The sequence below is a fragment of the Chlorocebus sabaeus genome, chromosome 8 (genome assembly GCF_047675955.1).
Source record: "Chlorocebus sabaeus isolate Y175 chromosome 8, mChlSab1.0.hap1, whole genome shotgun sequence".
Taxonomy (NCBI): domain Eukaryota; kingdom Metazoa; phylum Chordata; class Mammalia; order Primates; family Cercopithecidae; genus Chlorocebus; species Chlorocebus sabaeus.
The window spans coordinates 9,275,928-9,298,188 of record NC_132911.1 but is presented as its reverse complement, the minus strand read 5'-3'; the positions used below and the strand labels follow the sequence as shown (position 1 = coordinate 9,298,188).

The window sequence follows — 22,261 nt, the reverse complement described above, 5'->3', positions numbered from 1 at the left end:
TTTTTTTTTTGCTTCTGAATTCATGCATATCATGTCATCTGTTAGTTTCTAGTAAGTTCTTTCCTCTACTGAGCAGCCACCTTGACCCAGACTCTATGCTAGGTCAATTGTTACTTCAATTGTTAAATTAACTCAATTGTTCTTCCTTACCATGCTATCAGCAGCAGTAGACTGATTTCAAGATGAAGAGACTGAGACTCACAGGCTAATTAAGTAACTTTTCCACATCAAGCAGTTAAGAAGTTGTAGAACTAGAATTTGAACACAGGCCTGTCTGAATCCAAAACTCAGATTATTTTTTGAATCACTGGGAAAGATCTGTTTCCATCCTCAACCACAAATTAAAGAATTATCATTGAGGCTTATACATCAGTTTCTTATTAATTTGGTTATCATATGTCAGCCCTCTGATCATCTCTGTGAGCACTGACAAAGTCAAACTTGTGGGTCTACACAGTGAAGGACCCACCCCTGGGAGGCCCTGCCTGAGTGTTCAAGCCACTGCAAAGCTGGCAACACTTCTGTTCCATCTGTCTTGCCTGAATTGCTGGAATGGCCTCCTAACTGGCCTCTCTGCATCTGCCCTCATCCCAACACTCTATCCACACTACAGCAGCCAACATGATTAAGCTACAATGTTTTCCTCCACGTGGCTTCCAGTGCCTGGTAGACCATCAAAGGTCACTGATTTTCAACACGCCTTTTGTGTGGGAGGATGTACACGCCCACCCTGCTGGACTGAGGTGTGGCTGAGACTTGGTCTGGCCAGACACGTGGGCAGAAGGGATGTGTGGCCCTGCCGGGCAGAAGAGCGTGCTCACCCATGCTCCAGGAAGAGGCTGCTCCACCGGGACCCGTGACTCACAGGTAGCGAGCATGAAGTAAATCAAAAATGCTTAAGGCCACTGGAACTATGGAGGTATTTTAAACTGCAGCATGGCCAGCCTGTCCTCACTGATGTGCTAAGTCACCCCAGGTAAAAGCTACAGTCCTCAGAAGGGCCGACAAGGCTGCCCTGCCTGTGTGTGTATATATATGTATATATATGTATATATATGTATACACACACACACACACACACACACATATATAGTCACCCATGGAACCAGCCTGCTTCCCCGTCCCAGGAATCTCCCCCTCCAACGGGTAAGCTGTTCTTAAATCTAATCTGTCAAGTTCCCTTTGCCCTCCCTGGGGTCCTCTCCTGCTGGCCCTTCAGACATGCTCCAGCCACACTTGCTAGTTCCTCTGCCTGGAACGCTCTCCCCCTGGTATCCCTACGTTGTCACACAAATGTCATCTTCTCACCAAGACCTTTATGCAAAGATCAGCTTCTCAGCCAGGCCCTCCCCGACCACCACACTTAAAACTGCAACTCCCTGCCATGCTTTGAATGTGTCCCCCAAATCTCAGATGTGGGGAACTTAATCACCATTGTAGCATTGTGTTAAGAGGTGGGTCCTTCAAGAGGTGGTTAGGCCATGAGGACTCTGCCTCCTGAATGGATTGGTGCAGTTAACACGGAAGTGGGTTGGTTATCCAGGGAGTGGGTTCCTGACTTTTAAAAAGTAGTTTGGACTGGGCATGGTGGCTCACGCCGGTGATCCCAGCACTTTGGGGGGCCGAGGCAGGCAGATCAACTTTTCTCTTACTCGTTACTTTTGGTTTTTTAGTTCTACTATGTTCCATGGTGAATGCTAGCTCCCTAGGGCAGGGCAGGGATTTGGTTTGGTCCTTCTGGTCAGGAGTTTGAGACTAGCCTAGCCAACATGGCGAAACCCCATCTCTACTAAAAATATAAAAATTTAGCCGGGTGTGGTGGCGTGCACCTGTATTCCCAGCTACTTGGGAGGCTGAGGCAGGAGAATTATTTGAACTGGGGAGGTGGAGGTTGCAGTGAGCTGAGATTGTGCCACTGCACTCCAGCCTGGACGACAGGGCGAGACTGTGTCTCAAAAAAAAAAAAAAAAAAAGAAAGAAAGAAAGTAGTTTGGCCTGAGTTCTCTCTCTCTCTCTCTCTCTCTCTCTCCCCCCACTCTTGCTATGTTAAGACACAGCAAGGAGGCTCTCACCAGATGCAGCTTCTCAATCTTCAGCTTCTCAGCTTCCAAAACCATGAGCCAAATACGCTTCTATTTTTTATAAATTACCCAGTCTGTGGTATTATAGCAGCAGAAAAGGGAGTAAGATCTCCCTCAAGACTCCCTCCTGCCGTCTTGTTTTTTTTTCACCATAGCATTTCGTACCACCTTGATCAACTTTTCTCTTACTCGTTACTTTTGGTTTTTTAGTTCTACTATGTTCCATGGTGAATGCTAGCTCCCTAAGGGCAGGGCAGGGATTTGGTTTGGTCCTTCTGGAATTACATGCAAAACTGTGTGGGTTATTTTTCTCATGAAGGAGTCCACAGCTATTCTTGAATTCTTAAGTAGGCAAACAAGGGAAGGGATCATGGCCCCCATCCCTAGCCGCCATGACCTCCCACAATGCTCTCCTAACGCGGGAAAGGGAGTTCCCTGGGAGCATTCATTTATGCCTTTGTCATTTAGAAGAAAACCTTGGGGTTAAAGACAGGGAAGAAAAGGAATTCACATTTCCTGAATGTTTCAGTGCATCAGACATTAAGTATGCCAGACTCTGTGCGTATTTCATTGAATTTAATGGGATAATAATCCCATGAGAATGCCTGTCAGTGTCCCTATTTTACAGAGGAAGGAATTGAGGCTCAGGGATGTAAAAGAATTTGCCTAAGATTACTGTATTAAGCAAGTCTTTTTATTCTGAGGCTTTCACAACTCCGGGGTGGGTTGGCGGGGGGGTGGGACCTTGCTGACCCTGGAGGGACTGCTCCACCCAGGGTTAGCCAATTCTTAGTGAAAGTAAAAAACTTTTCTGTGAGCATGCCTTTCATATGCAGACCAATCCATCCAGACCCACATCTCCCAGTCATCTCCTTAATGGGCTCCCACCCTCTCGGTCACTATCCACCTGCCCTCATCTCCCCAGGGCCAGGTACCAGACAACTAGAGACAGCCCTGAGGCCTGCAGAAATCAATCAGACTAGCCATCCGAAGCCAGACCTCCTGTCTTACCTGCTCCTTCCTGTGAAGACCACAACAGGGGCCTTTGCCCTTAGCTCTCCCCTCTCCCCTCTGTCTCCTGACTCAATTGGGTGCTTCTCTGTGTGCCCCCTGCACTGTGGCATGCCGTGTCCCCTCCTCTTGGAATCTGTGAGTATATTAAACTATCTTTTCTATGCTGGCTCCCTCTGATCTGTTGGTTCTGCCATACCTAAATAATGATAAAACCTATATTTTGAGACCGTTACAAAATTAACAAGCTGTTGGAGAGGGGATTCAAATCCAATACACCCAAGATGACTTTGATGTCCAAAGTCTCAAATGCTGTGGAGTTACAAAGCTGAAAGCCCTTCCCAGCAGGCTCAAATCCGATCTCCCATTCATGGGGCCCAGGGCTTCTGTGTCTGGGTCAGGCTCCTGGTCCCATGTTCAAGATCTAGTGACAATAATTTGCTTCCTGAGACAGGAGGGCAAAGTGGTTCTGAGGGTGTGCTCCAGAGCCAGGTTAGCTGCCACCATCTTCCTGCCACATGAGGCTGGATACCATCCCCATTTCCTCATCTGCAAAAAGGCAGTAATAATTGAGTGCCCCCTCATGAGGGTACTGTAAGGATCAAAGGTCAAGTGGCTATGAAAGGGCTTAGCTCAGTGCCTAGCACAGAGCAATGTACACCACCAACATACAGGTGGGTGCCAAGAGAGACACATAGCCCACATACACATGCCATGTTTATCCTTGCTCATGTCATTCCCTCTACCTAGAATGATTTTCCTGATCTTTGCCTGGCCAACTCCTGCTCATCCTCCAAGCTCAGCCCAGGCATCGCCTCCTGCTGGGGACCTCCTCTGAGCCCCCCAGGATGCACTGATTCTCACCTCCATAATCTCAACAGCATGCTGTGCATTTCTCCCCCATATCAGTTTTTTATTTTATTTTACTTTACTATTACTTTTTTTTTTTTTTTTTGAGACGGAGTCTCTGCCGCCTGGGCTGGAGTGCAGTGGCCGGATCTCAGTTCACTGCAAGCTCTGCCTCCCAGGTTCACGCCATTCTCCTGCCTCAGCCTCCCGAGTAGCTGGGACTACAGGCGCCCGCCACCTCGCCCGGCTAGTTTTTTGTATTTTTTAGTAGAGACGGGGTTTCACTGTGTTAGCCAGGATGGTCTCGATCTCCTGACCTCGTGATCTGCCCGTCTCGGCCTCCCAAAGTGCTGGGATTACAGGCTTGAGCCACCGCGCCCGGCCCTACTATTTCTTTTTAAAGATAGAGTCTTCCTCTGTCCCCAAGACTGGAGTGCAGTGGTGTGATCGTGGCTCACTGTAATCATGAACTCCTGGTCTCAAGCAATCCTCCCACCTCAGCCTCCTGAGTAGCTGTGACTACAGGTATGCACCACCACACCTGGCTTTTTGTTGTTGTTTGGGGAGATAGGGGGGCTCTTGCTCTGTTCCCCAGGTTGGTCTCGAACTTAAGCCTTAGTCTCCCAAAATGCTGGATTACAGGTGTGAGCCACCATGCTTGGCCATAGAGACTATTTCATAGTCACACTTTCTGTGCAGTCTCTCTCTCTCCCTTCCATAACTGTGACTTCCCCGAGGATAGCGCTAACATTTATTATTGATGATAGAAGCACTGTCTTATCCATTCCTGTGACCTCCATGCCTGGCACAGAGTGGACACCCAACAAATGATTCCTTAGCTGACACCTACACAGACACACTTTCCCAATCAATGCCACAAATGCAAAATCCAGGTGGCGACGCTCTTGATGCCCTGACCACAGGATGCTGTGAACAGAGCCCCCTTTTTCTGCTATCTGCCCTGGATTCTCTGAGGTCAGCAGGGCACAGTTCCTTCCATTGCTCAGTGAAATCGACCTTCCCCAATGTGATAGTTTCCTAGGGCTTCTGTAACAAATTACCACAAACTTAATGGCAGAGAAGAACACAAATGTTACTAGCACACAATTCTAGAGGTCAGAATCTGTAATGAATTTCACTGGTCCAAAACTCAGCTGTGAGCTGGGCTGTGCTCTTACTGGAGGCTCTGGGGGAGAATCTGTTTCCTTGCTTTTTCCAGCTTCTAGAGCTGCCTGCATTCCTTGGCTCATGGCCCCTTCCTCCATCTTCAAAACCTGCAGTGTAGCATCCTCCAATCTCTCTTTTGGCTCCATTGTCACACTGCCTTCTGTCTCTCTGATCTGGATCTTTCTTATGAGGGTTCCTGTGATTATACTGAGTCCAACTGGATAATCCAGAATATTCTTCCCATCTCAAAGTTCTTAATCACATCTGCAAAGTCCCTTGTGCATATAAAATGACATTTATAGGTTCTGGGGGTTAGGAGATAGACATCGTAGGGGGCCATGTTCAGTCTACAACACCCAGAATCACCCATTTAACAGCAATGCAATGGTTCTTAACCAGGGTGATTTCGGCCCCTAGGGAACATTTGTCAATGTCTGGAGACATTTTTGATTGTCATAACTCGGGGTGCAGGTGCTACTGGCATCTGGCAGGTAGAGGCCAGGGATGTTGCTAAATACTGCAATGCCCAGGAAAGCCGCTCACAACAAAGAATGACTTGGCCCCAAATATAATAGCGCTGAGGTTGAAACTGTGATAGGGTATGTCCTCAATGTTCTATATCAATTCAAAAACAAACAGTGAACTTGACTGTGTCTAATAACTGAAGATTTAGACCTTTCAAAGAATTCCGCCTGAGAAGTGGTGGGTATCCTAAGGGGCCCAGAGGTACAGCTGCAGGGACCTTGGGAAGGCCATGAAGACAGCATCTGTCCAGCTCTGACAAACAGTAGCTGACTGGTTCCTAAAGAACCTACAGTTCCTAAAGAGTCACCAGTGCAATCTTCAGCACTGGTCTCAAATGCATTTCTTCTACAGCTGTGAGAAACTACATTGTGGTTCTCCTGGACCCTGGGCTCTTCTGAGCAGCCTACTGGGGGCTGGCGGCCACTCTGGGAATATGGTGGACAACAGGGAGGTACCAGACCTCCCCTCAAGGAGTTTCAAGGTCAAACACTATGGTTTAAAGGGCCCAGGAGGAGGAACGCTAAATCCAGCCCTCTGCTTCACTTGTCTCTTCTTTCTAAGATTCTGTCAGGGATCTCAAAATACCATCTTCACAGCCAGCTGCATAAAGGCAAACTTTAGAGATTCTAGAACAAATGTCAGCCACCCAGCTGGCATGGCACAAGGCTCAAGGGTGCCTGGATCCTGGTTGGCCTGGAGCAAATTGTGGAGATGGCTGTCTGCTGTCCCTGGAGAGTGCCAGGAAATCCATTCTCATTGAGGAGCAACAGCTGACCAGGCACAATGCCCTGTTGCTCTCAGAAGCGGCTGTGTTTTGACAGAGGCAGTGAGATGCTCTGGAAAGGACATGGGTTCCGTACAAACAGAGCTGGCTCAGGTCCAGCCATGTAGACCTGGGCAAATGCACTGACTCTCCAAGCCTCAGTTCACTGTTTGGAAGCCATGGGTAGAAACATGGATTCTGAGTATATATACATATAGAGAGAGGTTGTGTATGTGTGTGTATATATACAAACACACATATATATACACATATATATATATAGAATATGTATATATATGTAGAGAGAGGGTGAGATTGTATATATACCTGTGTGTAGAGAGAGAGGGTTAGTGTATGTGTGTGTGTGTGTATATATATATAGAGAGAGAATATGTATATAAACACAGAGCGTGAGATTGTATAAAATATGTCTATAGAGAGATGGATGGTAAGTATATATATATACGCACACAGAGAGAGAGAGAATATGTATATACGTATATAGAGAGAGGGTGAGATTGTGTATATATATATGTAGAAAGACAGGGGGGTGAGTATATATATATATATAGAGAGAGAATATCTATATATAGAGAGAGAGAGAGGGTGAGATTGTACATATATATGTAGAGAGAGAGGGTGAATATATATATATATAGAGAGAATATATATCTATAAAGAAAGAGAGGGTGAGCATATATATATACATAGACAGAAAGAGAGAGAGGGTATGTGTATATAGAGAGGGTGAGTGTGTGTATATATATATAAAGAGAGGTGTGTATCTATACAGACAATGTATGTATATATACGGAGGGTATATGTACATATAGAAAGACAGGGTGTGTGTATATGTTTGTGTACATATAGAAGGTGTGTATATAGAGACAGAATATGTATATATAGAGAGGGAGGGTGAGATTGTATATATATATATATGTAGAGAGAGAGAGTGAGCATATACATATATATGGAGAAAGAAAGAGAATATATATATAGAGAGAGAGAGCACAAGAGAGGGTGAGTATGTATACACACACATACATACACACATGGAGAGAGGATACATATACATAGAGAGGGTAACTATATATATGTGTGTGTGTATATATATATAGAGAGAGAGAGAGCACTAGAGAGAGGTGTATATATAGACAGTATATGTATATATAGAGAGGGATGGGGTGTGTGTGTGTGTATACATATTATATGGAGAGAGAGGGTGTGCATGTGTATAAGTATACAGAGAGAGAGGGTGTGTATATACATATATAAAGAAAGTGTGTGTATATATATATAGAGAGAGAGGGTGATTATATATAGAGAGAGGGTGAGCATATACATGTGAGAGAGAGGATAGGTGAGTGTATACATCTATATATATATAGAGAGAGAGAGACAGAGGGTGTGCATGTGTGTGTGTATATATATAGAGAAGGTGAGCATATATGGAGAGGGTGTGTGTGTATGTGTATATATATGTGTGTATATGTGTGTATATATATATAGAGAGAGAGGGTGAGTATATATAGAGAGGGTGTGTATGTGTGCATACATATATATAGAGAGAGAGGGCGAGTATATATATAGAGAGAGAGAGAGAAAGAGAGAGGGTGTGTGTGTACATATAGAGAGAAAGAGGGTGTGTGTATTTATACATATAGAGAAGGCGAGTATATCTATAGAGAGACGATGAATGTATATACATATATATAGAGAGAGAGAAGAGAAAGAGCGTTTGTATGCCTGTATATATATACAGAGAGAGTATATATCTATATAGAGAGGGTGAGCATATCTATATATATATGTAGAGAGAGTATATATATAGAGGGTGTGTATGTATGTCACCTTTTCTGTGTATGTATGTGTGTGTGTGTGTATATACATATAGTTTCTGTATTCATACTCAATATATATTTGAAATTACATTGTTCATATACTTGTTCATTGCCTGCCTCCACTAAAACGTAAGCCCCAGGACAGAGATCTGTCTGCCTTGTTCATCTCTGTACCCGCAGAGCCTGGCCAGGGTCCCCAGCATCCTCTGTGAGATTAGGCAGGTAGGGTTATTCTCAATTTATAAGGCGAAAATGAGGCTCACAGAGGTTAATCGTGGCCCTGCCCCTTAGCCAGGCACTCTGCCGTGAGTGCCCTGGGAGACACAGCCTGCCAGGTGAAAGCACTTCACTCAGCCAAAGCCTTGGTAAGGGTGGAGGCCGTGTGCACCCCTCAGCTATCGCTGTTGGGCGCTTCCTTTCTGCCAAGAGCAAATGTCATCACTTCTGCTTCCTAACACCCCTCTGCGATAGAAGAGATCACTAGGGTTTACAAACACGATCACTGAAGCTCAGGGAGGGAGAGGGATCGGCCCTGGTGCACTCAGCCGTCAATGCAGAGCAGGTGTGCAAAACCAGGCCCCTTTGCCCCCATTAGGGGCTTCACATGGTGTTCAAGGGAGGCACCTTTCCTCTCAGGTGAAAAGAAGTCTGTGGAGGTTCCTGATAAGCAGAGAAGGACCCAAAGTCCTTGGCGACTGCTGGTGAGGGCAAGGGGTGAGGAAAAGGATGAGGTCCCAGCAGCAGCACGAGGCAGGAGGACCTGCAACGGGGGCCCCACGATTGTGTTGAAGATAACAGGTTTGAGAAGCCAGCAGTACTCGCACCAGGGCCTGGCAGCCTGGGGTGCAAGAGGCCGGGAATGCAGTCAGGACTCTCCTTTGGTCAGGTCCAGGCCCAAACCTTGGCTTGGGATGGTCCTTGGGCAAATACCAGACCCCTGGAACTCCTCTTGGTGTTCTGACCAACCTACACCTCAGACTGGTCCAGTAACGAATGGGTCTATGGGAGTACACTTCCCAGATGAAAAAGGTGAAGCTCAGAGAGTGCCCCCCTCCCCCGGCCCACCGCCGTAATCACCCGTAACCATGCTTCCCTGTCTTAGCAAGGCAGGGGGTGGGACAGCTCACAGGGAGTCACCCCGGTGTCCCTTCTGGAGCCTCTTCCTGAGTAGTGCATCCCCAGTAGTGAGAGGGACATAAACAAGAAGACAGTATTCGTGAAACTCCTGGGCTTTTCTTGCTCAGATTCGTAAATAACGGGAAAGATCTGTTGGAGGTCATTTAGCCACGGTCTCTCCTGCAGCTGGAAGCTCCCACGAGGTCTCAGGTTCTTGATGGCTTCTGACGTGAGTGTCTTATAATTAAGGACCGCTGCTGCCTACATGTTTACTGTGACTCCCCCAACGCTCCTCTTCCTTAGGCCAGAGCTGAAATGGGCTTCAGGAGGCGTCTCCTGGCATGTTTCTGGGGCCCAGAGAAGATGAGAGTGGAGAGATCTGAGCAGTCTCCCTTGCAGCGTCCTGGCTCATCTGACTTGTGAGGGGGGCTCCTTAACCCAGACTCCCCATGTGGGAAAGTGGGGGAAATCTCACAGAAGAGCAGCTCCCTGGGCAACACCCTTGGGCAGGCCGGGCTTTGGAAGCAGAGGGCTCCCCGCTGGCCTCCTGGGGAGCTCCTGGTACCCATTACAGAGGTCCCCCTCCTCTCTCCCTCCTGGCTGCCCTCAGACACTGGAGCTCTCCCTTTGCTCAAGGCCTTTGTCTGGGCCACTCCTCTTTCTCAGGACACTGTCCTCCAGGTGTCTGTCAGCCTGGCCGCCTCCCCTCCCACACAGCTCAGCCCCGCCCTCACCTCAATGGTGCCTTCCTGGTCTCCCTATTGAAGACCAATAGGGAGCTGCATACAGCTATTCACTGCACAGGGCTCTGCCTCCCTTCCCTTCTCTCTTCCCAGCTTTCTTGCTCTCCGAGCACTCCATTTTCTAATAGAGAAAACATTTGCTTTGTTTATTGCCTATCTCTCTACACAAAGCAGAAGCTCCAAGAGGGCAGGGTTTTCTGTTTTGTTCATTGCTATATCTGTCCCCAGCTCTGGGAACCGTGCTAGGCACACAGTAGGTGATTAGGGAAGTTATTGAATAAGAGAGTCAGTGGTCCACCTGCAGTAAATGCTCAGGCTACTGAACTTGCCGGTGTCAGAGCTGCCCCCACGAAGCCACCTCGCTCACTTGCACTGGCTGAGGAAGCCTGCGCTCATGTCTCTCTGTTCCAGCATTTCACGTGCAAACATTTCCAAGTCCCCAGTTGCTGCTTCATCTGTATTCACTGTCATGAAACCCACTGAGTTTGCCTTTCTCCTGTTTTTGTTCCTGCTGCTTTAGGAACCCTCCCTCTCGCCACTAGTTGGTAGGGCGACCTCAGTACAGGGCCTCAGAACGGCATGCAGGTTCAAGCCAGAGTGGTGCAGTGCGAGTGTTTAAGTCTCTGTTTAAAATTCTTGCAAACTCTGTTTAACAGGGTAATGGTTTAATGTATTGTTTAACAAGAAGCCATTTGGAGCTAGAGCAGGACTTGCTATAGACGCCAAGCAGATTCCAAATGGCATCTCCTCAAAACGAGAAGAGAAACATAAAGTTAGAGAAAGGCTGTCCCTGGGGGAAGTGGGAGAGGCTAAGTCCATGTTCTGGTGGGAGGAGGCAGGCAGGTCTGCTCTGCGTCTCTCTCCATCTCAGCTGTGGGTGAAGATGCAAGCCAGCCGGGGAAAGGGGTCAACAGGGAGTTGGGCATCTTTCCCTTGATTTAACTGCTCAGGGCCACGGCACAGCAATGCCACGAGGACCCAGAAGTGGAGCTCGTGTGCTGGCAGATGTATGTGCTGCTAGGTCTGAAAGCCCAGTGTTCCTTGGAGATGGCCAACCCCAAGACTGGCACCAATAGCCATGGAGAAGGAGGGGCTGTGCTCAATTTGGGGTCCACAGGCAGCTGGAGCACTGGCAAGTGGCCAGGACATGGCAACTCCCTGCAACTCTGGATCAGGTGATTCATTATGTAATGTCGTTTGATGTAGTGGATTGGTTGTTTTGGGACAAATTCTACTTCCCATTCCTAAGGAAATGGAATGGAAAATTCATGACTCTGGTGCTGAGCTCAGATCCAATACATTCACCTCACACAACCAAATCACCACCCCTTTCTGGGTGGCAGCTTCACCCCATTTTAACCAAGATCCCAAAGTTTGAAGTAATCACCTTTTGTGTCCTTGATTTAGAGAGGGTGACAGCTAATGTCCCATAGGAACAGGACTGGAAAGAGACAAGAAAGTATTTTCATATAAGAAAAAAAGAAATCTCCCACAAAGAGAGACGTGGATGTCTTTCACTGTGGGGACAGGAAAGAGAGGAGGCCATTCAACTGATCAGCTGATCCAACTGATCCAACAACTGATCCAACCACTAAGAGTCAGGCCCCCTCGGCCCTCCCTCCACCTGGGGACAGAAGCAGGCTTTACCCATAGAAGGGATACTTGGTCAGGGGGACAGAGCAGTGGAGCTGATGCTTCCTGTGGGATGCTTTTCATCCTCACCAGGGAGAAAAAGAAGTAAGTGCTTGCCAGGCTGCAGCCAAAAAGAAAGGCACGGACATTTCTGCTTAACGGGAGCAGAGAAAAGCAAATCGTCCTGAGTTGTTTGGACGCAGTCAGTCCAAGCTCTCGCTGGAAATAGAGGTGAATGTGAAGCTCAAACACAGGCCTCTGGAAGGGCTTTTGATATAAAAGGAGCCTGCAAGTAAAGTTGAAAAAGAAGAAAACTAGCAAGGAAGTTAGCACTGAAGAGACACAAAGCAAGATCCCTAATTTTATCTTAGAGCTCCAGGTTTGTTTAAAGGACAACCAGTGTTTATATGCAGGGTTTACAATTTTCTCATGCTTCCCTGTCTTAGCAAAGATGCTTTTCTTTGGTACAAATTTGGTACTGGTGTCTGTGGTTATGGACGTCTAGGTGGGGAGCAGGGAACCCTCTGGGAGAGGCATGGCATTTGGACGACGTCTTCTAAGTGTTGTGTGACCTGCTCAACTTCAGGCCCAGGGTGGCAAGAAGTATAGGAGGCTTTTCTAATTATCCACCTTGCTGTGTGACCTGGGAAACTTCCTTCCCTCTCTGTGCTTTGGCTTCCCTGTGTTAAACTGGGAGGGGGCTGGATGGCCTGATGGGCAGCATCTCCCCCACCTCCACTCCCAGGAGCTCCTGCCAAGTGCTGCCTGGTGGACTGGGACCGTGCGACTTTACGCAACATGTCGAGGTCTGCTTTTGATCACCTCTGAGAGAATTCCTTGCTCTAGGAAGAAGTGTGTTCCCAATGTGTGTCCCCTGAGCAGTAATGGCCTACATGGCACCAGCTGGCCACATTCTGGGGTTGAGGTCACTCTAGGTTCCAGCCCTGGCACAAGCCTGATCCCACCTGGGGATGCCCAGTCTTGCCCCCTGCTGAGTTAGAGTTTGAGGGGCACACATTGGCTCAGAGGATATCTGAGGGCACCTGAGGTTTCCTCTGAGGGTTCCTGAGGTGCCCTGATTTTTCAGGGCCAGAGAGATCTAAGGAGACCGAAGAGACCTGCACCATATTGGAAATGTAGGACACTGGGTTTTCACCGTGAACCTCTCACTAACTGAGTCCATCACCTTGGACTAGTCCCTTGATCTCTCTGGGCTTCAACTTCCTCATCTGTAAAAGAAAAGGGTTGAACTACACATTTTCTCAAATCCTTGTTTCCAGCACAAAGATTCTGTGCTTTTATGGGGAGATAGGTAGACAGGCAGCCTTAGAAGATGCTAGAATCTTGTTATCTATCAATAATCTCAGGGTCTTCCAATGTTTGGGGGCCAAAACGATAACAGTATCATCCCACATTCATCTCCTTCTCCAGAGCCACCCATCCTGTCCTAAAGTCTTTGTCTGGATAAGCTCTTTTGACCTCTGGGTCAGGATAGAAATGATCTCCAAGGAAAGGCCAGGCAAAGGGCGGTGAGCCCATATGTGTCTTTCTCACTAGCAGGGTCCTGGGGAGCTGGAGGGTCCTTGTCCCAGACCCATCCCCTTGCTTCCTGGCCAGGCCAAGCTTAGCTCCATAGTAGGGCAGTGAGGCTTCCCCCTGAGTGCTTGGAAGAGGCTCACCTAAGAGGCTCTGGAAGACTCAGAACATTTGCAAAAAGCCAATCGTTGGCAGAGACTTTGGGAGCAAGAGGCAGATACATCGCCTTCTGACCATGTCAGTGTGATGGCATCTGGGGCATGCGCACATGTGTATGCTGGAGCTGACATGCCCAGCTTGGCCACGGCACATGCCACCCTCCGCTCCATCCCGGCAGCAGTGGCCAGTTCCCACGGAATCCACACCAATCTATCTGTCTCCTCCAGACTCAGCCACAGCCGTCCTTGCTTATGGGCACAGGCTTTAGAGCAGGACTCCCTAGGTAGAGATCCCAGCTCTACCACTTCCAAGCTTGAGGCATTGTGCATGGTACCCAGCCTCTATGCACCTCCGTTTCAATGTCTGTAAAATGGGAATAAAAAGTGTCCACTTCAGAGGGCGGCTGTGGGACTTTAACTGGTTCCTTAATCCATGTAGCCTCCCCGGACTAGTCTCTGGCACACGGCTGAGCTCCCCTAAAATCTTAATGAGCATTTTTGACATCATCATTTTCATTGTTCTCCTCATCACCACCGCTGTCCCACACTCGCTGCAGTACACCCTGTGCCCTGGGCACCAGATGCTCTCAGTCTGCCCTCTCCATGCTCTTGCAGGCCTCCATTCCTTGGTGTCTGTGGTCCCACTGTCCAGAAAAGCCTCCCAATATTCTCCTTCAAGTGAGCTCTTACTCATCCAACACGAACCAAATCAAACGTTACCCCCTCTGTCAGGCCCCCAGAAACAGTTACTCCGTCTTCCATGCTCCCGAGGAACTTGTGTGTGCATCCGTTACAAAATTTAAGATGTGGAGTGCCAGACTATAAGCTCCTAAATGGCAGGCATCTTTGCAAACCTATCCCCAGCAGGTCTGGCCTGTGGTGGGTGATGCTGTGATGATGGGGAAGTGGCCATTAGAGCCCTATAAGGGGAGGACTCCTCAGCAGGAGTGTGGCCAAAAAGGTCGCCCCAGGCCTTGTGGAGGAAAGGAGGTTCCCCACGCCTGGCGCCTGCCAGTGTTCATACAGAGCCACTGGAGAATTTCCAAAGGAGGGAGGAGGACAGAGCCATCGCTCTTCATCCATTCCCCAACCCCTGCTTCCCCATAGATCTTCCTCCCAACACACCCAGTGAGAAACCACCACCCCTCTTTCTGTTACCACCCCCAGTGGCCCTATTGCATCCTCTTGGCTCGTGCTCCAGAACAGACCTCAAATCTGTCCATTGCATCCTTCCCCAAACACTCTCCATCCCATAACCTCACACCTGGCCCACCACAGCCTCCAACAGGTGCTCCTAGCCCAGCCCTTGCTTCCCTCCCTGTGCAACAGAAAAGGGACCTTCTTCAAAAGCAAGGCTGGCCGTGTGTTTTTCCTCTGCAGCCCCTCCCACTACCCTTGGAATAAATCCGAGCTCCTGGGGTCCCCCAGGCCCTTCCCAATTCCGGCCCTGCCTTTCTCTCCATCCTCTCTCACCCCAACTGTCAAGCTCCAGTAATGCTGGGTCCTTTCACTTTTTGGAACAAGTCAGGCTTTCCTTCTCTCAGGGCCTTTGTGCAAGCTCCTCCCATTGCCCAGAAGGCTGTCTCTGCTCTTCCCAAGTTGGTTCCTGCTCATCATTTGTACTCAGCGTAACTGGCAGCTCTCTGGAGGGGCTTTTTCTGACCCCCTGCCTAAAGTAGTCTTTCTCCAACCCAACCCAATTGTCTGCTTCAATACACTTACCACCAAGTGTTGTGTAATTGTTTTTGTGCTGTGTCCCCCGACAGAATGGGAAATTCATGACAGTATGGATCATGCCTGTTATGCTCCCCATTGTTCCTCCACACATAGCATGGCTCCTGGATAACACATCTTTGTTGAGTGGCAGAGTGTATCATGTAGCCAGAATATGCCAGGTGACGCACTGTGGAGGTGGATGTGGAGCTCATTAGACCTTCGCAACAACCCAAAAAGTACTTGTTATTCCTAATTTACAGATTAGGAAACTCAGGAAATTAACTTGCCCAGTGCCGTAAGGTCAATACATGGCAGAGCTGAATCTGCATGCAGCCCTGTCTGACTTTTCATACTGTACTGAACTGCTTTTCCAACCCTGTCACAACCCAGAACAGGAACAGAGCCTTAGCAGACACAAGACTCACCACCGGCATAAATGTGACATGTCAGAATTTTGTGTTCCCATCATTTCTTTGTTATTCTGTTTACTTAAACTTTCAAGACATCAGGCTTAAGGAAGACCCTGCAGAAATGTCCAAATGACTCCAGCATAATAATTGGATGATATATTACTATTATTTCCCTTGAGTCTGTATTTATGGGGAAACTGGATATAAGTGTGTCTTGCAGGCTGAATATTGTTCTCTTAGCCCAGTGATTAGAGAGAAACAGATGGTGGAGAGATGGCAAGGGAGGGATAGACTGGCATTGGCAAATCCATGTAAAACTCACCCATTAAAGTGGTAGTCATAGCGATCTTTCCAACCATCTACTAGCCCTAATGGTACACAGTGGACAGGAGTCATTATAAAGCCCACCAAAGCAAGGTCAGTGAGCCACAGGTCTCACCAGCAAAGCCTGAAGGCTAATTCAGAAGGCACATCTACAATAAAAGCACCACTACCACCACCAAGAAAATAGCCAGACATCCTACAAGGCGCTTGACATTTGTCATGTTTCATGCTCATAACAACTCTCTATGATAGGTAATAGCATTATCACCATTTTATAAATGAGAAAAATGAGGAACAGACACGCTCAGTAACTTGCCTAATGTCAAAAAGCTGTCAAGTAACCCCAACTTTCCACGCTGCAACCCTCCAGGCACCCATGTGACTGGGAGAGGCCATGCCATCAGCAGGTCTGTTCCAAGTTCACAAATTTTCTCTCCCCTCTTCCAATTTCTGATGATTAAACTGATTTACTTTAAAGCTTGTACACCTCCTGCAGCTTAAACAGATGGGAATGGCATCTACTAGCATAACAAAATTGTCTGGTGATGAGGACTCAACTCTAGAAGTTAAGTAAGAGAGAAATGCCAAGCCCCTTACAGGCAGCCCGTGCTCAGTGATGTCTAGTGTCCTTCCTTCCTAAAAACCCAGCTAATGCTTTAGCCTCCTTCTTGGCTTACAGATCCACAACCCAGTGGCAAGGATGGCCACTGGCCTTTGTTTAGTCCAACAGGTCCCAAATATATTTAACCACAAAAGGTTGTATTGAGAAACACCCATTCCACATTCCAAACAAACTTGGTGAAATGCTCACCTGTCCTCCCAGCTTCCAGCACAAAACCAGGGGATTGCACGGAGGAGGAGCCAGGAGGCGCTTCCCTGGGGGTGAAGGCCCAAGAGTAGCATGACACTGGGTCACTCCTGGCTCCTTTTCCAAGGGGTCTGCTCTTGGCAGCATGCCCAAGTGGCCCCTGGCTTTGCACAGACCCTGGCCCCAATGGGCTGTCACATGAGAGGACATTTAGGAAGCAACATCCACTGCCCCTTGGGAATCCCCAATGGCTTTCCTCTCCAGAGATGTGGTGCCCAGCCCTTTCTGTTTATAGTCTGAGAAACTATTAAAGAAAGGACAGGCATGACAAGGAGGCTGGGACACAGATGATCCAGAAGGCCAGAAATGGGGAGAAATCTCCCTAGGACCTGGAGTATGCCAGCCCATAACTCCTGAAGGTTGGCGTCTTTGCAAACCCATCCCCAGCAGGTCTGGCCCATGGTGGGTGGTATCATGATGATGGGGAGGTGGCCGTCAGAGCCCTATAAAAGGATGACTCCACCTGGCCCTGGAAGTGATAAAAACAGCCCCTTACGTGCCCGTGGAGTTTGCAAGTTTACAAAGTGCTCTCTTGTGCATTATATAATTGCATCCCCACTGAAAATTAGGTATTATTCTTCTTTCTTCCAGTATACCAAAGAGAAAATGGGATTGTGAAAAGACAAAGGTCCAAAATCACAAGAGGGTATAAGTGGTGACCAGGTCCCTGGATTTAAAATGCCCCATCGGGAGCCTACCTGTGCCCCACCCTGCTACCTGCCCTATCTGGGGTGTCAAGACCTGGCCAAAGGTTGGAAGAGGAAAAGATGAGAGGAGGCATAACTTGGCAGCCCTGGTGGTACAGAGTGGGGAAGATTTGAAACTGAAACAGCAAAAGGCAGTTTAAATAAGCAGAGGCTGCTGTGGTTTGAAGGTGTCCCCTCCAAAGTTCAGATGTTGCCAGTGTGACAGGATTAGGAGGTGGGACTTTTGAGAGGTGATCAGGCCATAAGGACTCCTGTCTTGTGAATGGGATTGAGGGCCTTATAAAAGAGGCTTCATACAGCATGCAGCTAGCTTGTCCTTCTGCCCTCTGCCATGTAAGAACACAGTGTTCTTCCCTTCCAGGGGATGCAGCCCTCATTAGGCAGCTGAACCTGCAGGCACCTTGATTTTGGACTTCCCAGCCTCCAGAACTGGGAGAAAATAAATCTCTGCTCTTTATAAATTATTCACTTTCAGACATTTTGTTACAGCAGCACAAACAGGCTAATCTGCAGTCTCAGACAGCAGCTGAGTTGGTTTTGAGAAATAGAAAGACTCAGATGGGAGAGAAAGGTGTCCCTCTCCAGTGCCAGCAAATCTGCCCATGAGAGCATTGTTGCCCTGGGCTGCAGGGCAGCAGCCCTGGGATCTGAGGGCAGGTTGGATATGGAGGGAACCAGGGAACCAGGCATTGCCCTGCCAGTCAGCAGCTCATCCTGGCACTAGGAGCTGCTACCCAGGGTCAGCGCTCACTTCCACAGAGCTCCTTTATGGTTAGGTTTGTAGAGCAAGAATGCATATTTCAAAGACATCCCTAGGATGCTGGTCTTGCTCCAGAATCAATCATCACGTGAGTCTCTTGGTGCTGAGAACAAACGATGTTGTTCAAATTGCTGCATGTCCACATTCACACAATGTGTTTTCTCAGAGATCCTGTGAGGCAGGGACTCCCATAGCCGCAGCTGTGGGCAGCCAATCCCACCAGTTCATTGCCAAGTATACAGCCTGGGTCCTCAGGCATCCTGAAGATGGAGCATCACCAAGGTTTCCCTGTGTTCCCAAGCTCTTCTCAGTCCCCAGGAGATAGTGTGCGTGCATGTGAATGTGTCCAAGAAAGAAGGGAGGGACCGGATGAACGGTCAGCCCTGCCATCCTCCACGTGGCTTCCTGCTTAGCTTCTGCATGTCCCAGCTGGAGCTGGACATCAAGTTGGCTCCTTCCAGCTCTCCTGTCCAGGCCTCGGTTGCTGGTCCTGTAGGCACTGGCTGGGCTGTCACTCCAAGAAGCTGGAGTCCCTGGGCCACCGGAGGACTCTTCCTGACAGTGAGGACTGCAGATGCCAAAGGGCAGATGTTGGCTGGTGTCCCCCAACTGGCAGCACCTGCTGAAGATCCCCAAACTCCTCCTGCTTCTGTGGGTGCCCAGAAGACAGAGGCTGTGGCTGCCTGGAGCATGCAGCCCATGCTTCCTGAAGCCTTGTCAAAGGGCGGAACTGGGCCCTCAGCTCAGTGTGGGTTTCAGGCCTGGCTTCCCCTGTGTCCAGTCCAGGGGTCACATGGCCCCTTTTCCTTGCTTCTGTGATGGACCAGCAGGACTGCAGCCAGCACTTGGTGGGATGGACAGATACCCTGGGGCCCCTTTTTCCACCAGGCAGCCTCCATTGAGGGCTGTTCTTGTTCAGTAGATGGGACATGAGGCTTCACCTGAGCTGAGTTCATACAGGACAGGCAAGCCTGTCAGCAGCACAGCTGGGTTCATAACCAGGTCCCCAGGCTTTGAATGCCACCAGCAAGCTACCAGCCTGAACAGCTCAGTCTTCCGCTGGCTTTTGAAGATTAAATCCCCTTTTTGCATAAGCACCTAAGGGGATTGGAGCCTACAGAGGGCCAGCTTGGAAAACGTAAGGAGGCACATCTGTTCAGAGAAAGGCCTGGGGCGGCGTGGCTGTTCTTGCCAGACCGTGTTGCTGAGGAGGTCCGTGTGGGTGTCCATGAAGGTGGTGACAGAGGGCCTGCTGGGGCACCAAGAGGACCTGCAGGGTCTGGAGGTGAGAACCTAAGAGACCAGGAGGTCCTGCTGGCCAGGGAGAGCTGGGGTACGGACAGCAGACCCCTCCCCACGGCTGCCTGGCTACCCAGATTACACATGCTCACTGAGTGCTCTGCAGTCAGGAACTTCTGGGCTGAGTCTCTTCAGCAACTTCTTGCCTTGATAAACTCAGTACCTCCCAGGACAGTTCATGCATGGCTCCATGGACTGTCTCTCACCTGCTGAATGGATAACCGTCTCCCTGCAACTTCTACCCTTTGGGATGATCCTTCTTGCCCATGACATCCCTTCAAATGTCACCCCACGTGTTGCCACTTCCAGCCCCCTCCTCCTCCTGGGCCCTCTCCCCTGCTGGAACTTCAGTGGAGTTACTTAAGCTGCTTTACAAATGGGGCTTACACATGAGCTTGGTTCGAAGCAAGAGCACCACAGTTTAAGGGTCTGAAACCATTAGTGCTGCCCAACACGACGGCCCCTTGTGGTCCCGTGCTATCTCTGGCCTGCGGCTCCCCGTCCCATAGACGTGCAAATGCCTGGCTTGGGTCAGCACCCAAGAACAGAGGCCACTGCCCCTGATGGGGAAACCCAGAGCCCTCTACCCTGCTGCGTCCTGGCTGGCTCTGCTCTGCTCACATTAACGAAGCGGCCTGGAGGTGCCAAGCCAGCCCACACACATTCAGGACATGCCTGTGCCGCTCTTGAGTGCGGTGCGGGGCCCATCAGCACTGCACTGGGGGCCGGGCGTCCTGGGAACTCAGGGCAGGATGGGCAATGCCCACAGAGCGTGCCAGGCACACAGTGTGTGGGGGGTGCCCGTGGTCCCCAGGTGGAGGGCATGCCGGGGTGGCAGGGCGCGGCCGGCGGGCACTCACAGGGCAGGGTCTCGGCGCTGTTCTTCTGGATCATGATGCAGAGCTGTAGCACCAGTTGGGGCGCGCTCTCCAGGAAGGTCTCCAGGAGGCGCAGCATGTTGACGTCTGCATATTCATACATCATAGCCCAGTAGAAGCGTCGCTGGTGTTCCTTCCGCCGCTGGCTCTGAATCCCCAGGTACATGGTGCGGATATACCTGCCCGGAGAGATGGGGAGAACACAGAGAGCATGGGTGGGTGCGGGGGCTCCAGAGGACCCTTGCCATCCCCCTAAAACCAAGAGACCCAGCATTCCCCGCCCCCTGCCCCGACCCTGTGCTCTGAAGTTCCCAGAGGCTTGGACGGGGCTCTGGGGGTCTCCCGGCAAAAGGACATGATGCTGAGGCATGGGGGAGGGGAAGGGCAGGTCAGGAAAGGATTTGACCCCTCATGGGCTCCTAAGCAAGTCCTCCTCCTCCTGGTCTCCATTTGCTCATCCAGAAGATGAGACTGTGGGGCACGATGCCCTCCCAGGGCCTGCAGGTAAGCATCTCAGCTGAGCCCTGGGACAGGGGTGGGGTTTCTCAGGTTCAGGACCCTGGCGGGAAACAGTCCAGCAGGGTCGTCACCTCTGTTGTTCTGGAGCAGGAAAGGCAGGGAAGGGGGTGAACATCTGTGAAGCTCCTACTACTTGCCATTCACTGGCTGGCCATGCCCAGGTGGTAAGTAGGAGGGTATAGTTCTCACATGCGACAGACAGGAAATAGCGCGGGCTCAGAAGGGTCACCCCCACTGCACAGGCTCGTGTTGCTGGATAGTGGAACAAGTAGGAATCACACCCAGGCCACTGGACACTGTCTCTGGACATCAGGGGGACCCAGGGCCTGCCACGGAGTCTCCGTCCCAGCAGGGCCCAGGACACAGGTGCAGATCCACTGCCCGCCCTCTCGGGACCACGCCCAGGCTCTGTGTGGGAGGGCCGAGGGGCCAAGGAAGCAGGTAGGGGGAAGAGCAAGGCTCACAGGTCAAGCAGGCCTAGACTCATCACTTGCTAAGTTGGGGACCTTGAACTAGTTACTCCAGCTCTGTGTCCTTGTCGCTCATATTTCATATGGGGACAGAATGAGAGCATCGCAGGGTGCATGCGAAGATTGGTGAGATGATATGCACACTGGCATCCCCCCAGGTCGCATGATAACCCCAGCCTCATTTTCACCAGAACTCTCTGGAACTGTGTCTCCAAGGCAAGAGAAGGACTTAAGGCACCATCCAAACTCAGCCAACAAGCTCCAAGTCTGGTCCAGGGGTGAGGGTATGGACAGGGCTCACCCAGAAGCAAGGGCCAGAGTGCATAGCTCTGTAGGCCCAGTCAGGATCAAAAACAGGAACCATAAACTGGGTGCCACCAGCAGTGGGAGAGAACCACACGCCTGTCCTTGACTGTCCTGTGGGATGGACGTTCTAGGACCCGCTACTGTGCCCTCTGAAATGCTGAGCCTGACTTGTAAAGATTCAGTGCATGGCTGATGCCCTATCCAGGCCCAGCTGGCCTTGGGTATTACCAAGAACCCACTCAGGGCTGCTGGATGGTCCGTTCTGTCGCTGCCACACCGCCAGCAAGCTCCCAGCCACTGCCCCTCTTGCCTGGAGGGGTGCAGGAGTCTCCTCACTGGTTCTCCATTGTCTACTCTTACCCCTGAACAACCCATTCTTCAAACCGCTACTAAGCCACAAGGGTGACCTCAAACACACATGCCAGCTGCAGTAAGCCCTGCTCGCCATCCGATGAGGGGTACCTGGCTTCTCTCTAGATTCCTAAGGGCCTTTAGGGGCCTGGATCCTGAAGGGACCCAGCCAGGGAAGCTGCAATAGATACCTCATTTCTCTCCAGACCCACCCCCTGAGGTGAGCAGAGA

At 50.0% G+C, this 22,261-nt stretch overlaps 1 protein-coding gene across 1 annotated transcript in view; it reads right to left on the bottom strand.

Moving 5' to 3' along the window:
- Positions 1-22,261, bottom strand: part of XKR6 (XK related 6) — a 294,424-nt gene that overhangs the window by 11,419 nt on the left and 260,744 nt on the right. The window contains exon 2 of the mRNA XM_007961659.3: positions 20,367-20,563. Coding sequence (XP_007959850.1) covers positions 20,367-20,563 — 197 coding nt within the window. The remainder of the gene's footprint in view (positions 1-20,366; positions 20,564-22,261) is intronic.